Source organism: Pan paniscus, chromosome 10 (assembly GCF_029289425.2).
Source record: "Pan paniscus chromosome 10, NHGRI_mPanPan1-v2.0_pri, whole genome shotgun sequence".
Taxonomy (NCBI): domain Eukaryota; kingdom Metazoa; phylum Chordata; class Mammalia; order Primates; family Hominidae; genus Pan; species Pan paniscus.
This window is the reverse complement of record NC_073259.2, coordinates 131,244,062-131,265,081: the sequence shown is the minus strand read 5'-3', so window position 1 is coordinate 131,265,081 and position 21,020 is coordinate 131,244,062. Positions and strand designations below refer to the sequence as shown.

The 21,020-nt window shown below is 42.2% G+C and overlaps 1 protein-coding gene across 9 annotated transcripts in view; it reads left to right on the top strand.

The window, feature by feature from the left end:
* The window catches only part of MPHOSPH9 (M-phase phosphoprotein 9), a 75,853-nt gene extending 55,963 nt beyond the window's left edge, over positions 1-19,890 (top strand). For 5 of the 9 annotated variants that reach the window (XM_008964504.5, XM_008964500.5, XM_034934755.3 and 2 more), the window contains 9 exons: positions 933-1,034; positions 5,441-5,575; positions 6,753-6,928; positions 8,135-8,275; positions 9,092-9,212; positions 10,007-10,110; positions 10,847-11,094; positions 11,381-11,449; positions 15,327-19,890. In XM_008964504.5, coding sequence (XP_008962752.1) covers positions 933-1,034; positions 5,441-5,575; positions 6,753-6,928; positions 8,135-8,275; positions 9,092-9,212; positions 10,007-10,110; positions 10,847-11,094; positions 11,381-11,449; positions 15,327-15,428 — 1,198 coding nt within the window. In that variant the 3' untranslated portion in view covers positions 15,429-19,890. Of the gene's footprint in view, positions 1-932; positions 1,035-5,440; positions 5,576-6,752; positions 6,929-8,134; positions 8,276-9,091; positions 9,213-10,006; positions 10,111-10,846; positions 11,095-11,380; positions 11,450-15,326 lie in introns of those variants that run through there. The other 4 variants (XM_055096317.2, XM_034934753.3, XM_034934756.3 and 1 more) reach the window with 3 other exon arrangements.
* Positions 19,891-21,020: the final 1,130 nt, after the last annotated feature.

Here is a 21,020-nt window from a genome sequence, read left to right as displayed (position 1 = left end):
ATGTTTATTTATAAATGTTATGTTTTGATCTGTAGTCAAATTTATATAACTTGCGATATTAAGTCCACTTGTTCCCTTTTTATTCAGTTGTATGGGAAATGTTCCTTTGTAGAGTTTTAATGTATTTGTTTTTCTGTTTTTCTATTTATATTCACTGATTTTTGTTTAGCTTTTATTTTTTTTTTTGAGACAAAATCTTGCTCTGTTGCCCAGGCTGGAGTAAAGTGGTGTGATAACGGCTCACTGCAACCTCCGCCTCCCGGGTTCAAGCCGATTCTCCTGCCTCAGTCTCCCAAGTAGCTGGGATTACAGGCGCATGCCACCACACCTTGCTGATTTTTGTATTTTTAGTAGAGATGGGGGTTTCACCATGCTGGCCAGGCTGGGCTTGAACTCCTGACATCAGATGGTCCACCCACCTCGGCCTCCCAAAGTGCTGGGATTACAGGCGTGAGCCACTGCACCTGGCTTATTTAGCTTTTTAAATAATGGTGATGTTTTACTATGAAAAATGTTTATGGACTTGCAACTCTTTTTTTGTGTGTGACGGAGTCTCACTCTGTCGCCAGGCTGGTGCGATCTCGGCTCACTGCAATATCCACCTCTCTGGTTCAAGCGATTCTCCTGCCTCAGCCCCCCGAGTAGCTGGGACTACAGGTGTACACCGCCATGCCCAATTAATTTTTGTATTTTTAGTAGAGACAGGGTTTCACCATATTGACCAGGATGTTCTCCATCTCTTGACCTTGTGATCCACCTGCCTCCGCCTCCCAAAGTGCTGGGATTACAGGGGTGAGCCACCATTCCCGGCCATGGACTTGCAACTCTTTTACCACCCATTTTTTAGGAGGGTCTGTTAAATAAACTGTGGTTGAGCTATATTTTACATTTGTTGAAATGTACTTAATTTATCTTTATTGCTTTTGAATTAGAATGATTTCAAAACTTGAAGCTCAGGTCAAGCAAGTAGAACATGAAAATATGTTAAGCCTTCGTCATAATTCTAGAATTCACGTGAGACCCTCGCGTGCCAAGTAAGTTATTTCATTTACTCTCTATAAAGCTAGAAATAGGTGCATGCTTTTATTAAGACGAGAAACTCATCTGTCTAAATCATAAGAAAGTCCGGGTTAAATGTCATTACAGAACTTAAATGTGTTAGATTAATTACTGAACATTGTAAACCCTCTTATGCAGAGGCATTTGCTAAAATGAGGAAATATCGTAGGATCAAATTGGGATCCTTGGAATGTATTTTGTTCTTTGCCCAGCTGTGTGACCTTAGGCAAGTCACTTACCTTTTTTGGAATTCATTTTTCTTATCTGTAAAAATAAGGACAAGGGGCTAGAACATCTCAAAAGGTCTTTTAGCCCTAAAATTTCAGACATTTTATTCCTATGTTAATGGAAGGAACTATGAAGATGGATCTGCATTAGGTTGTATGGGTTTTCTTTCTAGTTTTTTTAGTTCTTTCAGAATTAGCTTGGCTATAATCTCAACATTGTCTTGGTGATACCCTTACAGAATACATTATTTTTATATTAGAACTGGCTTTTATTATGATTTGGGTGTAAATAAAGAATATTAATAAGTAAATAATAACTTTATAATGACATTTATTAGAAAAATGATTTTAAATTGTAATTTGTGACCCAAGTTGTAATTGTCAAATGAGGAGCTTTTTCTAGGGCCGGGCACAGTGGTTCACGTCTGTAATTCCAGAATTTTGGAAAGCCAAGGTGGGAGGATCGCTAGAGCCCAGGAGTTCGAGACCAGTCTGGGCAACATGGCGAGAACCCATCTCTATAAAATAAAATAAATTGTAAGAGAAGATTTTTCTAGGTCTTTGTTAATTAATCTTAGTAGAACATAGCAAATTCTTTTTTTTTTTTTAAAGAAAAGATGTAAGTAACAAATTGAACATTTGAGAGAGATAAAAGAGAGAGCTTCGGGTTGGGGACCAGGGAAGGCCTTTCTTTAGAGGAGGCTCATAAGCAGAGGAGTCACCTGTGCATAGAATTGCTGGAGCAGGAGGTGTGGGGTGAGGGATGGGAGGGTGGGCAGGGTGGGGTGTCTGGGAGGTGGTCCATGCAGAGAAATTGCCTTGGTAAGTCCTCAGGTAGGAAAGAGCTTAGCATATTTGAAGAGCCTAAGGGAGGTTAGTGTGGCCTGAATATTTCCAGCAAGAGGCAAAGTTGCCCTAGATGAAATCAGAGATTGACCATTTATAGCTTTCTAAGCCGTGATCAAGAGTTGGATCTTGGCTGGGCGCGGTGGCTCACGCCTGTAATCCCAGCAGTTTGGGAGGCCGAGGCGGGTGGATCACGAGGTCAGGAGATTGAGACCATCCTGGCTAACACGATGAAACCCCGTCTCTACTAAAAAATACAAAAAAAATTAGCCGGGCGCGGTGGCTGGCGCCTGTAGTCCCAGCTACTCGGGAGGCTGAGGCAGGAGAATGGTGTGAACCCGGGAGGTGGAGCTTGTAGTGAGCCGAGATTGCGCCACTGCACTCCAGCCTGGGGGACAGAGCAAGACTCCGTCTCAGAAAAAAAAAAAAGTTAGATCTTGCCCTAAGTCCATTGGGAAGCCTTTGAAGGTTTTTATGTGGTAAAATGAGGTTATCTAATTTTTATTAATGTACCTGCCGTGAGAAGATGGAGAAGGAAAGAATGGAAGCAGGAGACTAGTTAGTCTGGTGCAGTGCTAGGAGAGAGATGGTGTTAGCTAGGTGGTGGTCACGGAAATAGACAATAGAGACTCTTCGGGAGAGATTCTAGAGGTAGGATCTATAGGATATGGTTGTGAATTGGATGGCAAGGTAAGAAAGGGAGGTGTTGGAATAATTCCTTGGTTTCTCTCTCAAACAACTAAAGGTACCTAGTTCATGTGTTGAACTTAGGGAAGAGATCAGAATTTCCATCTTGAATATTTTTGTTTGAGATTCATATCGATTCTAAGTGGAAATCAAATAGGCAATTATAAATGAGTTTGGAGCTCAAAAATAAGGTTTTAGGATGGTATGATAAATTTTGGAGTCATGCCGGGTGCGGTGGCTCACGCCTGTAATCCCAGCACTTTGGGAGGCCAAGGTGGGTGGATCACGAGGTCAGCAGATCAAGACCATCCTGGCTAATAACATGGTGAAACCCCGTCCCTACTAAAAACACAAAAAATTAGCTGGGCGTGGTGGTGGGCGCCTGTAGTCCCAGCTACTCGGGAGTCTGAAGCAGGAGAATGGCGTGAACCCAAGAGGCAGAGCTTGCCGTGAGCCGAGATCGCGCCACCGCACTCCAGCCTGGGCGACAGAGTGAGACTCTGTCTCAAAAAAAAAAAAAAAAAAACTGAGGGAAAGAGTGACTGGAGTTGAAGTGAATGTAGATAGAAGAGGCAGCCTCTAAAATGTTTGGTTGTGAAAGGGGACAGAGAGAAAACAAGAGTTGTTTCATGGTTTCTGGTGTTTCTTTGAATTTGACTCAAAAGTTTCACCTGTCAACGAAGGTGGGATGGGAGGTTTGAGGAGGGTGGAAAGGGTGTGAGATAGTCATGTTTGGAGAACTGAAGCTTGCTGGTTACAGAAAGTCATGTTGCCGGCCGGGTGCGTTGGCGCACACTTGTAATCCCAGCACTTTGGGAGGCTGAGGTGGGCGGATCATGAGGTCAGGAGATCGAGACCATCCTGGCTAACACGGTGAAACCCCGTCTCTACTAAAAATACAAAAAAATTAGCCGGGCGTGGTGGCAGGCGCCTGTAGTCCCAGCTACTTGGGAGGCTGAGGCAGGAGAATCGCTTGAACCTGGGAGGCGGAGCTTGCAGTGAGCCGAGATCGCGCCACTGTACTCCAGCCTGGGTGACAGAGCGAGACTCCGTCTCAAAAAAAAAAAAAAAAAAAGAAAGTCATGTTGCCAGGCGGTTTGGGGTGTCCGCTTGAGGTGGTGATGAGTCTGCCCAGCTGGTGGCTTTTTTCCAGCAAAGCTCAGTGGTAGGAGTTTAGACCTGAAGCGCGGCCTTCGTAGTCAGCCAGTCCTCAGATTTTGCTGCCAGTCAGGTGTGGTGAAAGGTGAGAGAGAAAGTATCGTGAGTGTGGACTTCAGGGTAGATCAAGAGGACCTAGTCAGACTAGGAGGGGTTGATAAATGGAAAATGGAGAGGCCAAGGATCGTAGGTCACGTTGCTGAAGCTTGAGGGCGGGAGGCAGAATAGGGGCACAGTCTTTGGAGTATTGGTTTCTTAAGGGGAGTGTGTTCTCTGGTTTTGACAAAAGCCAGCAAGTACCCTCTGAGGTGGCTGGCTGAGGAGTAGAGGGTCACCTCACTGGAGAGAGTGGTCAGGAAGTTGCCTAGTGTGAGAACAGGAATAGATGTGGAGAAAACAAGGCAGGCTCTAAAGTCTGGGGAATGACTGGGGGTTAACATGATGGTGGGAACCTCAGATGAGCTGGGGGAGCAATAGTCTAGAATTGCACTGTTCAGTACAGTCCTGCCAACAGCCACTATTACTATTTAAATCAATCATGTCAACCTAAAATCAGTGACAGAGACTGACTCTCCAAAGAAATTTATTTGGAAATGTTGGGGGTTTGCAAGCTGGAGTACGCATGCTGTGGTGAACCATAAGCATGTCCAAAGGGGTTGGGACACAGGAAACTTTAAAAGACAAAAGGGCAGTCCACAGTCCACTAAGCTATTTTAAAACAAAGACCACTGGTTACAGGAGCATGTTGCAGGCATTAGCATTAGCTCAGTGGTGGAGACATCCCTTGTTAGGGATGTTTCCTTGTACAAGCAGCTTATTATCTGGAATACTGTGGTTCTGAGGAATTCAGAATAGTTCCCATAATCAGCATCTGTGTGAGAGGCTGCTCCTTTGTGCCTCCCAGCTCCATTTTTTGGGAGTTTGACATTAGTGACTCCATTTTGATACTGAAAACTTTCATTATTAAAATTAACATTTTATAATTGGTTCTTCAGTCTCAGCAGCCACATTTCAGGTGTTCAGTAGTGACACCTGACTTGTGACTGCTGCATTGGACAGTGCAGATAGCATTTCTGGTTTTGCAGAAGATTCTGTTGGACAGTGCTGGTCTGAAGGGAACAAGAAGGGCAGCCCTGCTTCCTTCAGCACCTTACCCTCAGCTACAGTAGGGGCACAGAGTGTAAAGGGTGTGAAATGCCTGAGAGACAGTGAGGGGAATGTTCAGAGCCACAAGTACCTGAATCTTGACTGAGATTCAGAAGTAACAGAAACCTAGAACAACAGTTAAGTTGAATCATAAAACTGTAAAATAAATTGTATCCAAAATATAGATTGTTACATGTGATTTTTAAATTAGTGTACAAATGTATAAATACTGTTTGAGAGCAGATTGTTTTATATGCACATGCAGTCTGAAATGAAGTGCAGGCCTTTATAATGCCTGACCGTTTTCATTCTAATAGCACACTAGCAACTTCAGACGTCAGCAGGCGGAAATGGCTGATTCCAGGTGCAGAGTATTCCATCTTTACTGGCCAGCCTCTGGACACCCAGGACAGTAACATGGATAACCAGCTGGAGGAAACCTGTAGCCTAGGGTGAGATAACTTTGCTAAAGATTCTATTTAGGGATGTTATGTTTTCTTAGAGATTTCAATTGCTTTTAAAAGTTTGGGAAGCCCTCTCTTTGGTTCTTTAATGTCTTAATTTTGAGAACCTGACTTTTATTTTACTTTGAAAGGCTACTACTTTTAGAATATTTTACTTCCATGAGCTCTGCCGAGCTTCCCCACCTGTGCTCAGTGGCACAGTATGGGTTTGTGATTAGGATAGGATGTCGATCCTCAGGCCAGGTGTGGTGGCTCACGCCTGTAATCCCAACACTTTGGGAGGCCAACGTGGAGGATCACTTGAGCCTAGGAGTTCGAGACCAGCTTGGGCAGCATGACAAAATCCCACCTCTACAAAAAATAAATATATTAGCCAGGCATGGTGACATGCGCCTGTAGTTTTAGCTACTTGGGAGGCTGAGGTGGGAGGATTACTTGAGCCTGGGGAGCTCAAGGCTACAGTGAGCTATGATTGCGCCACTGCACTCCAGCCTGGGTGACAGAGTGAGACCTTGTCTAAAAATAAACAAAAGATGTAGATCCTCTCCCCCTTCAGATGGCTCTGGCCAGCCCGAGCCCCGAGCCTGCGTGAGCAGCCTCAGCCGCTTACTCCAGGGTGCTGTGCAGATGCTGTTCCTCTAAGTGTAGGACTAGAAGGATGGGAAAGCACTGTATGCAGGTTTAATTTATTTGCATTGCAAAGCATGCTCATTGTGGAGTATAATTGTCAACTCTGTTATTCCCCTAACAACCCCAGTAAAGTGTGTGTTTTAGCTTGGACTGTTATAACAAATTACCGTAGACTGGGTGGCATAAACAACACACATTTCTTTCTCTACCTCTGGAGGCTGGAAGAGCAAGATCAGGGTGCTGAGTGTTTGGTGAGGGCCCTCTTCCTGGTTATGTCCTCACATGGCCTTTCCTTGGTGTGTGTGCACAGAGAGAGCGCTCCTGCCTCTTTCCCTTTTTCATAAGGGCATTAATCCCATCTTGGAGGCTTCACCCTCATGACCTCATCCAACCCTAATTACCTCGTAAAGGCCCCACCTCCAGACACCATCACATTGAAGATTAGGGCTTCAACGTGTATGTTTGGTGTGGGGGTGGGGGGCAAGATACAGACGTTTAGTCCATAGCACTGTATGTCTTAAAATTATTGTTTAAGGCACCGTTCACCTCTGGAAAAGGATTCTTCACCTGGAAGTTCATCAACAAGCTTGTTGATAAAAAAGCAAAGAGAGACTTCAGACACGCCGATCATGAGAGCTTTAAAAGAACTTGATGAGGGAAAAATATTTAAAAATTGGGGGACACAGACAGAGAAAGAGGACACCTCAAATAGTGAGTATTTCCTTGTTTGAGATAGACGGATATAGATATCTTTTCCCCATTTATATTACCTTCGTTAAAATTAAAATATTTAGGTAATGAAATTAAAAGTTTTAGCTCTGTAAACTTGCTATTTTACTGCTACTTCAGCCCCATTTCATAGAGAATTGAATGTCCTAGTTAATAATTTATCACAGTTCTGGCATAAGATGTACCTTTTGTACAAAGCCAGTTGAATCTTACATTCCGATTATGAAAAAGGCTTACATGGCATTCTTTTTTTTTTTTTTTTTTTTTTTTGAGACAGAGTCTCACTCTTTTGCCCAGGCTGGAGTGCAGTGCGTAATCTCAGCTCACTGCAAACTCCACCTCTGGGGTTCAAGCTATCATCCTGCCTCAGCCTCTCAAGTACCTAGAATTACAGGTGCCCTCCACCACCCCCGGCTAATTTTAATATTTTTAATAGAGACGGAGTTTCACCATGTTGGCCAGGTTGGTCTCGAACTCCTGGCTTCAAGTGGTCCACCCGCCTTGTCCTCCACAACACAACACAAAGTGTAAACACAAAGTGTTGTGATTACAGGCGTGAACCACTGCTCCTGGCCTTACATGGCATTCCTAAGGATATTAGAAAAATTCCTGTCAGTCCATCTTACTTGCACACATCAGAAGGCTGTGATAGGCATTTGGTATTCATGAAGTGAGATATAACATTTCCTCTTCTTTCTTGGTTACTGAGCATCTGTAGATAAGGCAAGTAGTGTCTTTAATACTGTGTTTTTTCACAGGTCCAGGTCACCAATACATTTCTCTCCTTTTCCACTATGCTTTCTTTCTCAGACCCCTTAGTCATCCTGCCAGCGTCTTTGCGGTTACATCTCCCAAGCAGTGTCTCTTAGTAAATAAATTTAGTAACCTGCTTTCTAAAAATAACCCTCTTGAAAATCACCTTGAATGCCGATTGTAAACAGGGAACCAGAATGAATTCATTATAAACTCCCATATTTTTCTTCATCAAGCATTTTTTATCATTATAATGTGGTGCATTTGCAAATAGTCATTATAACCTAGCTGGTGAGAATAAATGCTTTGAGCAGAACCTAAGCTGTGGGGCTTGGTGTGTAACCATGTGTAACCACCTGTTAATAAAGGTGGATAACTGAAGCGTAGGCTTGTTTTGATTTGTTTTTTGTTTTGCTTTTTTTTGGTCTGCTGTAGTAAATCCTTGGCAAACTGAAACTTCAGTTAATGCAAGTCGTTCTCCAGAAAAGTGTGCCCAACAGAGACAAAAGAGACTTAATTCGGCCTCACAGAGATCATCATCTTTACCACCTTCAAATCGTAAATCAAGTACTCCAAGTAAGAGTTAGATGTGTACCTCTCTTGGGTTCAAAAGCGTGATCTCTGAGTCAAATCTATTTGTGCCCGCTGCTTGCCTGTTTCTGGTTTCTCTTGTATCCTCAGCACCTAGTAGAGTACTCTGAGCAGAGGACCCCTAAATAAGGTCTTGTTCATAAATAAAATTGTCTGATCACATAGATACTACAAATGTAAATGAAGAAATCTGTTTATTAAAGTGAGATTTTTTATTGTGTCCAGTAAATTGTTTACAACTAATACTAATAATTTATTGTGTCCACTAAATTGTTTGCAACTAATACTTAAAAATGCCAGCTATCCAAACATTAATTCAATCAAATTAATCCAAGCTAGTCTGCAAATATACTTCTTATGTATTTGATCTCAAGTACTTAGCATTAGTCACCGTTTTTCTTTAGCCAATAACAGGTTGGTTTTAAAGTTGAAGCATTGAATTTCTGTCCTGAATTTCCGTTTTCACACCAGCTGAGGAGATTCTTATTATTGTGTTATAGGAATGTTCAGTAGTGTACTGCTGTTTCCATCTTATTTCCAGTCGACTTCTAAAATCCTGAAAAACCAGTTTTGAGTCAGAGTGCTGAAAGTACTGTCTGATATACTACAGTGTTACAGTGGTTACCTCTAGGTGTTAGGATTATGAGTGATTTTATTTTTTTGTACACTCTTATTTCTCTCTCAAAGTTTTATGTTGAAATTATATTCCTTTCAAAATTAGAAAAAAAATACTGAATAAGAAACTGTTATGCTGATACATATAGAAGGAAAAGAATATTTCCTCTTCATTTTCTTCTATAGCAAAAAGAGAGATTATGCTAACACCAGTGACTGTGGCTTATAGTCCAAAGCGATCCCCTAAAGAAAACTTGTCCCCAGGATTTAGTCATCTGCTTAGCAAAAATGAGAGCAGTCCAATTCGGTAAGTTCTCTAAAATTGTAGAATAAAGTTTACTATATTAGTGATTTTTTTCCAAATGTTGACTTATGTCTCTAGCTATCACTAATTTTTCAGTTACCAGTGGGAACTCTGTGAATTTCATTTAAATCATAAGTGAATGTCATACTACAACTAAAGTACTGCAGTACAATGAACACAGTTTTTAACTATGTAAACTTGCTACTACTAGATTTTAAATATCACCTCAGCACCCCTGTCAGCTTTTGTATGTAGAATGATAGTTCTTTGTTTTCCTGAAAAGGTTTATGATATGGGAAAACTTTTGGGCCATTTGTACAGGAAAGTGGGCTTTACTGGTATGGCCCTGGCACCAAATGCATGTTTACCTGTGCTGCTGAGAATCTGTCCCCTCCGAAGTGTGGGCAGCTGTGTGTGCTATTAGCGGGGAGGGATGTTGCTTCTTGGTTCCAGACCCAACTCTGTCAGGCTCTTGCGGAGATGAGTTAAGCACATTGAACCTCAGTTTCCTCTTCTATAAAACGGGGATAATAATAACTACCCTGCTTATTTCATAAGGTTTTTATAAAGATCAAATGAGATAATGTATGGGTAAGTGTTTTAAGTCTTTAGTTTGTAAATACAATTTTGTTAGAAAATAGAAATAAATTTCAGTTTTAGACAATTACATAACCAGCTTTCTTTTAAGAAAATACATAAATATGTGAGTTAGCTGGATGCCAGCTCATCTTTGTAGTGGAGATAGGGAAAATCAGTTAACATTTTTTTTCTCACAAGTAACTTGCTTCATTCAATAGATTTGATATACTTTTGGATGATTTAGATACTGTTCCTGTGTCTACATTACAACGTACCAATCCAAGAAAGCAACTCCAGTTTCTTCCTCTAGATGACTCGGAAGGTATCTTTTCCTAAAAAATATTAGTTATGGTTTTAATCATTCATTTTTTGAGATTCTGGTATCTCTCAGTGTTCTAAATATTATAATATCTTGCACTTAAATATTTTCCTACTCAAGGGCGTCTGAAACTAAGCACTCATGATGCTACGTGTTGTTATGTCAATGTTGTTATCCTCATTGAAAAGTTGGGAAACTGAGGTACAGGGAATGTTGATGTTTAATTACCAGGGCCACACTGTTCAGTTATTCTCTTTACTTTTATTCTCTATATGCAGCTTAGGCTTTGGGTAACTTTTTTTTTCTCATTTATATTCTAAATTTGGAATAAAGCTATAAGACAATGTATGTGAAATCACTTGGGTAGGCCCTCAAAACATTAACTGTTTAGTGTTGGTGTATGTCCACTAAATGTGATGTATTATTTAGTTTTTAAGCTTTTTTTTTTTTTTTTTTTTTGCTTTAAGTTTACTTAAAGTTCATTTATGTTTACATGAAGTTTGCTTAAGTTCATTAAGGGAAGTTGCAAAGATTGTCAAACAGAGGGCAAAGCTTTCAGAATTCTTTGGAGAAAAAAGCACTGAGTAAATAAGATTGATTATTGTATCTCTTTTCATTACTTTTTTGGGCCACATAGCAGCTATATCCAGAAAGTGAAATTGGGCAACATATTTAATATATATGCAACCTACACGAAAAATTGATAAGAAATATAAGCAATTTCTCTCCTCTCTGACAGAAAAAACTTATTCTGAGAAAGCCACCGATAACCATGTTAATCATAGCTCTTGCCCTGAACCGGTGCCAAATGGAGTGAAGAAAGTATCTGTGAGAACAGCCTGGGAGAAGAATAAATCAGTTAGCTATGAACAGTGTAAGCCGGTTTCAGTCACTCCACAGGGGAATGATTTTGAATATACAGCAAAAATTCGGACCCTAGCTGAAACAGAACGATTTTTTGATGAACTTACAAAAGAAAAGGACCAGGTAAAAACAAACAAATATTTTTAAAAATTGTTTTCTGAACTTAATGCTTATGTCTAAGGAGAAGGGAATTATTGAGTCAAACCTGTCTCAGGAAATTACAATGGGATAACATACCAGAGCTGTGCTAGCAACGGATTTGAGCCATGTGGTCGTTACTAATTGACAGAGGGAAATTAAGTTGAGATGAAATGGACAAGGAAATACTAAGCCAAAACCTTTTCTTTCCATTCTGTGTGATAAACCTCCCTGCCAGTAATTTAAACATATTTTTTTCGTGTGTTAACAGATTGAGGCAGCACTAAGCAGGATGCCTTCTCCTGGAGGACGAATCACTTTACAGACAAGATTAAATCAGGTGAAATGTCTTAGCTTGAATCTGCTTTAGAGGCTTGATGCCAGTCAGTGTTCCAGTTATCTAAGAGGGGTTTAAAAAATCATGGCACAGTGAAAATTAGACACACTGAAGCAGCAGTCAAAACTTTTAGCTTTTACGGGAAGTGTTTGATTATAGCAATTTTATAACTGCAAGCTAGCTTTCAGGAATAAAAATTGATTTTACCTTTAGACTTAGAGAAGAAGGTGTTCATGCCCTTGTATTTTCAAGAAACTAACTTGAGAGCAAATGGCAATATGCTTTTCAACAGATTTTACACTAAGTTAGTGCTCACAGATTGCCTCTCTTTTTGTTTGATTTCTCTCTCCTCAAATCTGTAATTTATTTCTGAACTCCTTTCCATTAGCAAGCAGATAAAATGGTTACACTTTGGAAACTGAATAGCTGTAGAGGTTCAAAAAGTGAGCCGTAGGCCGGGCACAGGGGCTCACGCCTATAATCCCAGCACTTTGGGAGGCTGAGGCGGGTGTATCACCTGAGGTCAGGAGTTCCAGCCACTGTGCCCAGCCCCCAACTTCTTTTTTTCTGACTTTGTCTTTTTGTTCTGATAAATATTAGTCAATAATTTATAGGCCGGGCGTGGTGGCTCATGCCGGTAATCCCAGCACTTTGGGAGGCTGACGCAGGCGGGTCACCTGAGGTCAGGAGTTCGAGACCAGCCTGGCCCACATGGTGAAACCCCGTCTCTACTAAAGTACAAAAATTAGCCGGGCATGGTGTGGGGGTGGGCGCCTGTAATTCCAGCTACTCGGGAGGCTGAGGCAGGAGAATTGCTCGAACCTGGAAGGTGGAGGTTGCAGTGAGCCAAGATGGTGCCACTGCACTCCAGCCTGGGTAATAGAGCAAGACTCAGTCTTAAAAAAAAAAAAATAAATAAACTTTCAATTGAACTTTTCATGTTATGAAATATCTTTCTATAACATCCTTTTAAATTAACGTACAGTATTCCATCAGCAGTAACATATTTAACCAAGAATGTTTTAGTAGAAATTTGGGTTGCTTCTAATTTTGGATATCATAAATAAGGCTGCAATAAAGTTCTTAAACATATCTCTTTGCACGTGTAAGTATTGCCTTAGGAATCATTCCCAGAAATAAAAATGCTAGGTCCAAAGAAATGCAAATTTCTAAGGATTTGGATATATGTCAAGTTGTAACCCAGGATGTTTGAGACAATTTCTACTCCTACCTGCAGTATATGAAGATAAGCTCTTCCCCATCCTGAAACCTGTATTTTTGGGAAAACAACAACAAAAAAAAACCAAAAAAAAACCTGCCATGGCCGGGCGCAATGGCTTATGCCTGTAATCCCAGCACTTTGGGAGGCCGAGGTGGGCGGATCATGAGGTCAGGAGTTCGAGACCAGCCTGGCCAACATGGCAAAACCCCATCTGTACTAAAAATACAAAAAATTAGCCAGGCGTGGTAGTGCACGCCTGCAGTCCTAGCTACTCGGGAGGCTGAGGCATGAGAATCGCTTGAACCCGGGTGGTGGAGGTTGCATTGAGCTGAGATCGTGCCACTGCACTCAGCCTGGGTGACAGAGCAAGACTCCGTCTCCGAAAAAGAATAATAAAAAAGAATACCTGCCAATGTGATCGTTTTTTAAAAGGTGTGGGGTTGTCTTGGCTAATCTTTTATTTATCTAGTTTGGAGACGGAGTCTCGCTGTGTCACCAGGCTGGAGCGCAGTGACGCAATCTCGGCTCACTGCAACCTCCAACTCCCTGGTTCAACTGATTCTCCTGCCTCAGCCTCCCGAGTAGCTGGGATTACAGGCACATGGGCCCGGCCTAATTCAAAGATATTTTGAGGCCGAGAACAGTGGCTCATGCTTGTAATCTCAGCACTTTGGGAGGCCAAGGCGGGCGGATCACTTGAGGTCAGGAGTTTGAGGCCGGCCTGGCCGATGTGGCGAAACCCTGTCTCTACTAAAAATACAAAAAAATTAGCCGGTTGTGATGGTGTGCCTGCAATCTCAGCTACTTGGAGGCTGAGGCAGGAGGTTCACTTGAACCCAAGAGTTGGAGGTTGCAGTGAGCTGAGATTGCACCACTGCACTCCAGTCAGGGCAACAGAGTGAGACTGTGTCTCAAAAAAAAAAAAAAAAATTGAGATAGAGTTTGATTCTCTTCTTAGGTTTCTCTTTTAATTTTTTTGAGACAGGGTCTCATTCTGTCACTCAGGCTGGAGTGCATTGGCACAATCATAGCTCACTGTAGTCTTGACCTCTGAGGCCTCAGCCCCTTGAGTAAGCTAGGACTACAGGCATGCACCACCACACCTGGCTAATTTTTAAAATTTTTTTGTAGAGGCAGGGCCTTGCAGTGTTGCCCAGGCTGGTCTCGAACTCCTGGCCACAAGTGATTCTCCCACCTTGGTCTCCCAAAGTGCTGGGATTACAGGTGTAAGCCATCATGCTTGGCCTTATTTTTCTTTTAAAAATGATACACGGCTGGGTGCAGTGGTTCACGCCTATAATCCCAGCACTTTGGGAGGCTGAGGTGGGCAGATCAGATCACCTGCAGTCAGGAGTTCAAGACCAGCTTGGCCAATATGGTGAAACCCTGTCTCTACTAAAAATATGAAAATGAGCCGGGCATGGTGGTGGGCACCTGTAATCCCAGCTACTTTTGAGGCGGAGGGAGGAGAATCGCTTGAACCTGGGAGGCAGAGGTTGCAGTGAGCTGAGATTGTGCCACTGCACTCCAGTCTGGGCAACAGAGCGAGACTCCGTCTCCCCCAACCAAATAAAATAAAATAAAATAAAAGCAGTATGCATATATATGTATGCAGAAAAAACAGGAAAGAGGAACAGTTTTTTTTTTTTTTTTTTGCTTATTTGTCTTCTAAATTTTCTATATTCTAAGTGTTCTATAATCCTTTTATAATTAAAGAAAAAAATTTTAAGTTTTATTTCAGGACACCATTGGAATTAATACTGAATAAATTAACTAAAATGAGGCTGGGTACGGTGGCTTATGCCTATAATCCCAGCACTTTGGGAGGCCGAGGTGGGTGGATCACTTGAGGCCAGGAGTTCGAGACCAGCCTGGGTGACATAGTGAGATCTTGTCTCTGCAAAAAAAAAAATGTTTAAAATCAGCCAGGTGTGGTGGTGCCTGCCTGTAGTTTCAGATACTCGAGAGGCTAAGGTGGAAGGATTGCTTGAGTCCAGGAGTTTGAGGCTGCAGTAAGCTATGATCATGCCATTGCAGTTCAGCTTTGGGTGACAGAGCAAGACCCTGTCTCAACAAAAACACAGAAGTATGTATAATGATATATAGTCCAGGTATTATTTAACAGTAATATTGTTTATTTTAAAATAGCAATTGTTAATTCATTGTGAAATCTATTTTTTTTTAAGAAAAGTATCCTTCAGTGTTTTTTTTTTTTCCTTTTTAACTTAGAAATTTTGGTGAGAAGAAAGTTATTTGATCTATGTATGTGTGGGATGCAGCACTGATCAAATGTGTCCATTTCTTCTGGTGAAATGTGTGAAGCACCTCCTAGGCTCCTCTTGTACTGTTCTCACTTCAGCAGAGCCAAAGAATTATCCTCTTCCAGTTGGTTGTATTGCTATTACTAGAATTTCCATATACTCAATGTGTCAAACATATTGAGAATATTTTAAAGTACAGCAGTTATTTGGAATAGTTGAAAAGCTAATTCATATTGTCCAGTTTAAAAGAAATCATAAGATGTTTTGTGTAGAAAGCAAAATAATTGTAATTTTAGTGTTTATACTTGCTCTTTTGCTAAAAGAAAGGTCAGTTTGGTGGTGATTATAGAACTTGGTATAGAATTCTAATTAAACTTTTCCCATTGTTTTCACCTAGGAAGCCTTGGAAGATCGTTTGGAAAGGATTAATCGAGAACTGGGTTCAGTTCGCATGACGCTAAAGAAATTCCATGTTTTGCGCACCTCTGCAAATCTTTGAGATTTGTAGCCATTAAATTTTGAGACATTTTTGTTTGCACTAATGTATAATTATGCAGTCAGAAAAGGCAAACTATTTTGTACTGTTTATAAGCCTTCAAACAGTAGTTTTACAATCATGCTATTCTTACACTTGCTATTTTATACTTCAAATGGCCACATATTTTCAAGATATTTTTGTTATGCTCAGGAATCTCTTGTATATTTTACTATTTAAAAAGCATTATTTTTAAATAGTATATGTCTCCAATTTATATCAAGAATAAGGAAATATAAACAGAGGAAGCAGCTTGTTTCTAAACAAATAGTGTTATCCTTTTACAATTAACTGCACACCAATTTTATAAACTTGTTCTACATTGTAAATACAATTCATTTTTTAAAAAATAAAGCTTAATAGCTTCCATAATGATAGACTAGTACATGCTGAATACATAAACAATTACAGTGTACCTTGGATTTCAGTTGTGTTGAGGTTTTTAAAAAATGATAATGCAATTCCTATTTGAAACATGTCTTAGAGTGAATATCAGAATAGTAATAATGGACTCTTGGAAAGCTTTGAAAACTACATGAATATAACTCATTTTCTTTAAACTTTATTGTCTGTAAGAGAAAAAAGAGAGATTGTAATTCTCTAATTTTATCTTTTCTAAAAAAGTTAAACAATTGGAGAGCCCTCTCTGGAGGTCTCTCAGAGTAGCTCTCTGCCCATTGTTCTGAATTAACTTGTGTCCCACCCTGGACAATAAATGGACAGATAAACCCTTTGAAATACAAGCCACCACCCCGTGAGGGATTAAGAGGGCAGCCTGGTTTTCTTAGTGTGCATGGCTTCAGCTGTCCGTCATAGTTATCATCTGGATATGTTCACCCCTTTCCACTCCTTCACCCTGGCCAAAAGGAAAATATTTCCACTGTAGGTGCTGTAAGAACACTAGACTTTAGATCATCACAATCTACTGTATTTGTTAATGGACAGGGAGTGTGTCCGGATGGAGCCTGGTGCCTTCCCCTCGGCCTTGCAGAGGGCTCCAGCCCACTGCCTCTGTGGTAGCCGCTGGCTCTCAGAAGTAGCACGTGGGCAGGAGTCTCTCCTCTGATCCAGGAGCATTGGCAGGTTTGTGTTGGGACTGCTGGTTAAGTTGGAGCTGTGTAACTACTTAGTTTTTGGTAGCCAATCAGAACGCAGTGCCCCACATATTCCAGCTCGGTACATGTTGATAAACAGACTCATCCAGACTTTCAAAATGGATTCGTACTAAACATGCTCAGGTTTTAAATTTTGGTTTGCTTTTGAGCTTTTCCTCTTTATGTGGCTCTTAATAATAAGTAGTTAGAATGAACCAAGCCATCCCAGTTATTCCAAGCAGGCTCTCAAATGACCTTTGAGCACCCTTCACCTGGCTGGTCCCCAGGCCAGGGGTCCACAGCCCTGCTCCCTTCTCAGCAAGGAGGGCGGCCTGTCTGACAGTGCAGTTGAACCTTTGCTCCCTACTCCTGCAACTTTTGAAGACTTCAGGCTAATCAAAATTACTTATAATTAGAATCAAGTGCCTTTATTCTTGTTTTTTATTTTTATTTTATTTTATTTATTTATTTTTTTAGATGGAGTTTTGCCCTTGTTGCCCAGGCTGGAGTGCAATGGCATGATCTCAGCTCACTGCAACCTCTGCCTCCCGGGTTCAAGCGATTCTCCTGCCTCAGCCTCCCGGGTAGCTGGGATTGCAGGCATCTGCCACCACGCCCGGCTAATTTTGTGTGTGTGTATATGTGTGTGTGTGTGTGTGTATGTATATATCTTTTTTTTTTTTTTTAGTAGAGATGGTGTTTCACCATATTGGCCAGGCTGGTCTCAAACTCCTGAACTCATGTGATCCGCCTGCCTCGGCCCCCCAAAGTGCTGGGATTACAGGCATGAGCCACCACACCCAGCCTATTCTTGGTATTCTTTATTCTTGGTTTTCTAGCCTTTAGAAAAAAAAAAATCTAGTCTTGGTAAAGAAAATGTTCATTTTAATCAAGCTCCAGTACAGCTTGTGTCAAGACCTAGTAAGACCACCTTTAATGTGTTCCTGGATATGACATTAAAAACTAACTTGAAAATTGTTAGGATATTTCCTTGTTCCCTACTTTTATTGTAAAATCTACTACATTCTTAAGAATTAAAAAATGCCATTTCAGAAGAGATGATAGTTTTATCTTGCCAAGGAATTATCTTCTTAGTAGCCTATATTGACTTATTCCAAAAAAGGCATTAACCTCCATCAAAACATCTTCTGCGCCTCTCTCTCAGCATATGCTTTGATATTTGAAGTGTGTAATAGATTGGAGCTATCAGTCACTTATTTCTAAAAAAAGTATTCTTTTTTCTTCATAGCCGTGAAGAGGGATACCAAGGAAAATTCTTTCTGCTATCTTTCTCTTTGGTAATGCTTATCTTATGAACACTCAACTGAAAAAACACTCCACCTAAAAGTAGGAAAGATGGCAATTCTAAATAGCAGCTATTATCCCCGGGTATAAACTATTTTTGTTGTTGGCTTGGGGCTGTGCTGCAGGTATTAATAGTTTAAAAAGAAAAAAAAAAAAAAAACCCTAAGCAAATCTGCCACCTCTGGGAAGTGCCTTTTAAAATGCAAATAGAAAGTGAACTCTCCCCTGATGCCTGGATCTGCCCCCTTCCTTTCCCTTGCTAAGCCTCTGTTTGCAGGAGCTACTCCTGAGGTATGGAAATGGTCTTTGCAACTGAAGGACTTTTCCAACTGAAGCAACAGATGTAGCTAAAGTGGCTGTGCTAGGGTTGTGCAGAGCTGGGCTCAGGGGACAAGAAAGGAGAGACTTGGAGCCAGAGAGACCTGGGTCACATCCTGGCACAGGCCTGCCTTTCTCAGCTATAAGATGAAATAAGAACTCCTTTCATTAAGGGAGATTTTGTAAAGTGCCTGGTGCTTAGTAAGTGCTCAAGAAATATTATATTTCAGATTCATTGAGTTAAGTAGGTTTTTGAGGTAGCATCTTTTTTTTTTTTTTGAGATGGAGTCTCTGGTTCTGTTGCCCAGGCTGGAGTGCAGTGGTGTGATACTGGCTCACTGCAACCTGTCTCCTGGGTTCAAGCTATTCTCCTGCCTCAGCCTCCCGTGTAGGTGGGATTACAGGTGCATACCACGCCTGGTTAATTTTTGTATTTTCGGTAGAGACGGGGTTCTCACCATGTTGGCCATCCTGGTCTTGAACTTCTGACCCCAAATGATCTGCCTGCCTTGGCCTCCCAAAGTGTTGGGATTACAGGCATGAGCCACTGCGCCCAGCCTTGAGGTAGCATACTTTCTGAAATAAAAAAGTAGATTATGTCCCAAGCAGTTGACCTAAAAACTGCCTTGGACTGACATTTGTTAGGTGGTCTAAGATGTTCTCTTCACGCTTTGCAAAAAAATGAGCTTTTTTGGAGTTTAAATTAAGCATCCCTCTGGTGTGTTTGGTTTTTTAACCACCAAAAATTTAACAAATTTGATAACCTGTCACGTGTAAGTTCAGAAAGCACTTTGGTCTTAATTGGTGACTTGGGGGTTATTTGATATAAATATAGGTTGTTTTTCTAAAAATTATTGCCAGTATCCTCCAAATAATTGCCCCTTCAAATGTTTCATCTAAAGGTGACAGCTTGTGGGCAGAACCATGCACAGGAAGTGCCTGCTAGTGAGTGTTAGGAGATGTAGGTGGAGTCTGTGATAGCCAACCAAAAGCTATCCCCTTCTCGCCCAGAAAAGCCACGTGCTTTGCTGGACGCTACTTGAAATCTGAACATATGTAGTAAAATTAGACACTTTTGTCACTTTAATTTTTAGATTATCTCAAGTTTTCACTAGATTTCAATGTGCCACTTGTGCTATGAGTCTTTAAGAAGCTTTAAAAAATAAATGCACACCTGTAGCCTTTTACCATTCAGACAGGTAGATTATATTTACCTGTCATGAGGGACCATGTATGGTTGACAGTTGCAGGTTTGATTAAATCCACTATATTGCACAAATTTTGCTGGAAATAATTTCCTGCCCTGCCAAGAGCTCTATGGTAGTTTGATAATAAACTACTACCCCAGTATTCTTAGGAACTGTGTTACTAAGTCTTTTCTGCCTGATTTGTACTTTATTTCCATAGACCCCTCAGATATGTGAGGAATCAAGCCATAAATGTGCATTTGCTGGACATTATGTACCATGTCATCTCTATGACTACAGATTTCAAGGATAATTTTTACATCTAACAATTTCACTGCAACAGTGACCGATAATGTGAAAAATGTGCTTTATACAGTGCTGCTGGTGGGTAGACAAGTGCTTGCTGCAGTTGTTTCTGAATCTAGCCAGATGCTGGAGTCGTGAAGCTGTAAGCTCCGCGGGAGCAGGGACCATCTCTCTTGCACTACAGGCACTCAATAAATACTCGTGGCTGTGAACTGGCGTGTGGCCTTTGTGTGTTTATTTCCGCTAGCTGGCTGCAGGAGCGGGTTGTTGGTGATTTTAAGTCCCAGGCATAGAGAAGTCCTTGAGTTATGGGTTAAGGGGCGTCCATCCAGGAGCACAGTTCCCGTTGGGACTCTGTGGGTTCGGCAGATCTTTCTGGATGGATCCTAGGGCACCTCTTGGTGGAGGGAAGGAGCTGAAGCGTTCTAGGTGATGATGGTACGCCTTGGTCCTCCTCTGCGTGGTCATGGTCAGGGGCACCTGGAGGCGAGTCGGGAACGATGGCCTTCCTGGCCCGTTCAGTTGGGTTCTGCCGTGACCCCAGGAGGTGAGCAGCTGTCAGGGGCTCGGCCTCCCCGGCTTCATCTGGAGTCATCTAGGCCGCCTTAATTTTAGCTTGTCCTCTCCCCTCCAGGGGAGCACCGCCGTCTCCTCAGCCTTATAAGGTGACAAGTAGGGATGGGTCACACATCACTAAGTTTTAGGTGTGCCCTCTTTAGTTCCATGACTTCAGATTTTGCCAAACAAGTCCACCCTGGCTCAACCTAAGAAACACCTCATGTTTTTAAGGAATGTCACCAGGCGCTCCCCCACCGGGGGCTCTTCCCATTGGAGAGCCCTGTCGTGCCAGATCATCCGGATTAAACTGTTCGTGATCCTCTTCCAGCTACTCCCTGAGGTGGGGACCGGGACGGCTGCGCTCCCGGCTCTGCCGTTCCCTGGGCCGCGGCCCGGGCGTCCTGAGGGGAGAGCGCGGACCCACCGTGTGGCGAGCACCGCTCCCGGGGCTGGGCTTCGGTGAGCTGCCCGCTGCGCTCTGCCCTCCCTGGTTTACCATTTCTCTCCTAAGAAACTTCATTTTTTAAAATGAGGCTGTTTTGAGAGTCACAGTGGCCGCAAGTCGGCCGGTTCCCGCCCCCGAGTGCGCTCGGCTGCTGCGGACGGTGGGCGAGGAGCCCGGGGCGGGGATCCGCGCCGCCGCCCCCGAGTCCAGTCCCGGGCCCTGAGGACACGGGCGAGCCGGGGAGGAGCGGGGTCGCCGCGGCAGGGCTGAGGAACCAGGCGGGCTGCCCGAGTCGGAGAGGTTTCTTCCGGCGGAGGCGGCGGGGCCGGGCCGAGACTCCGCA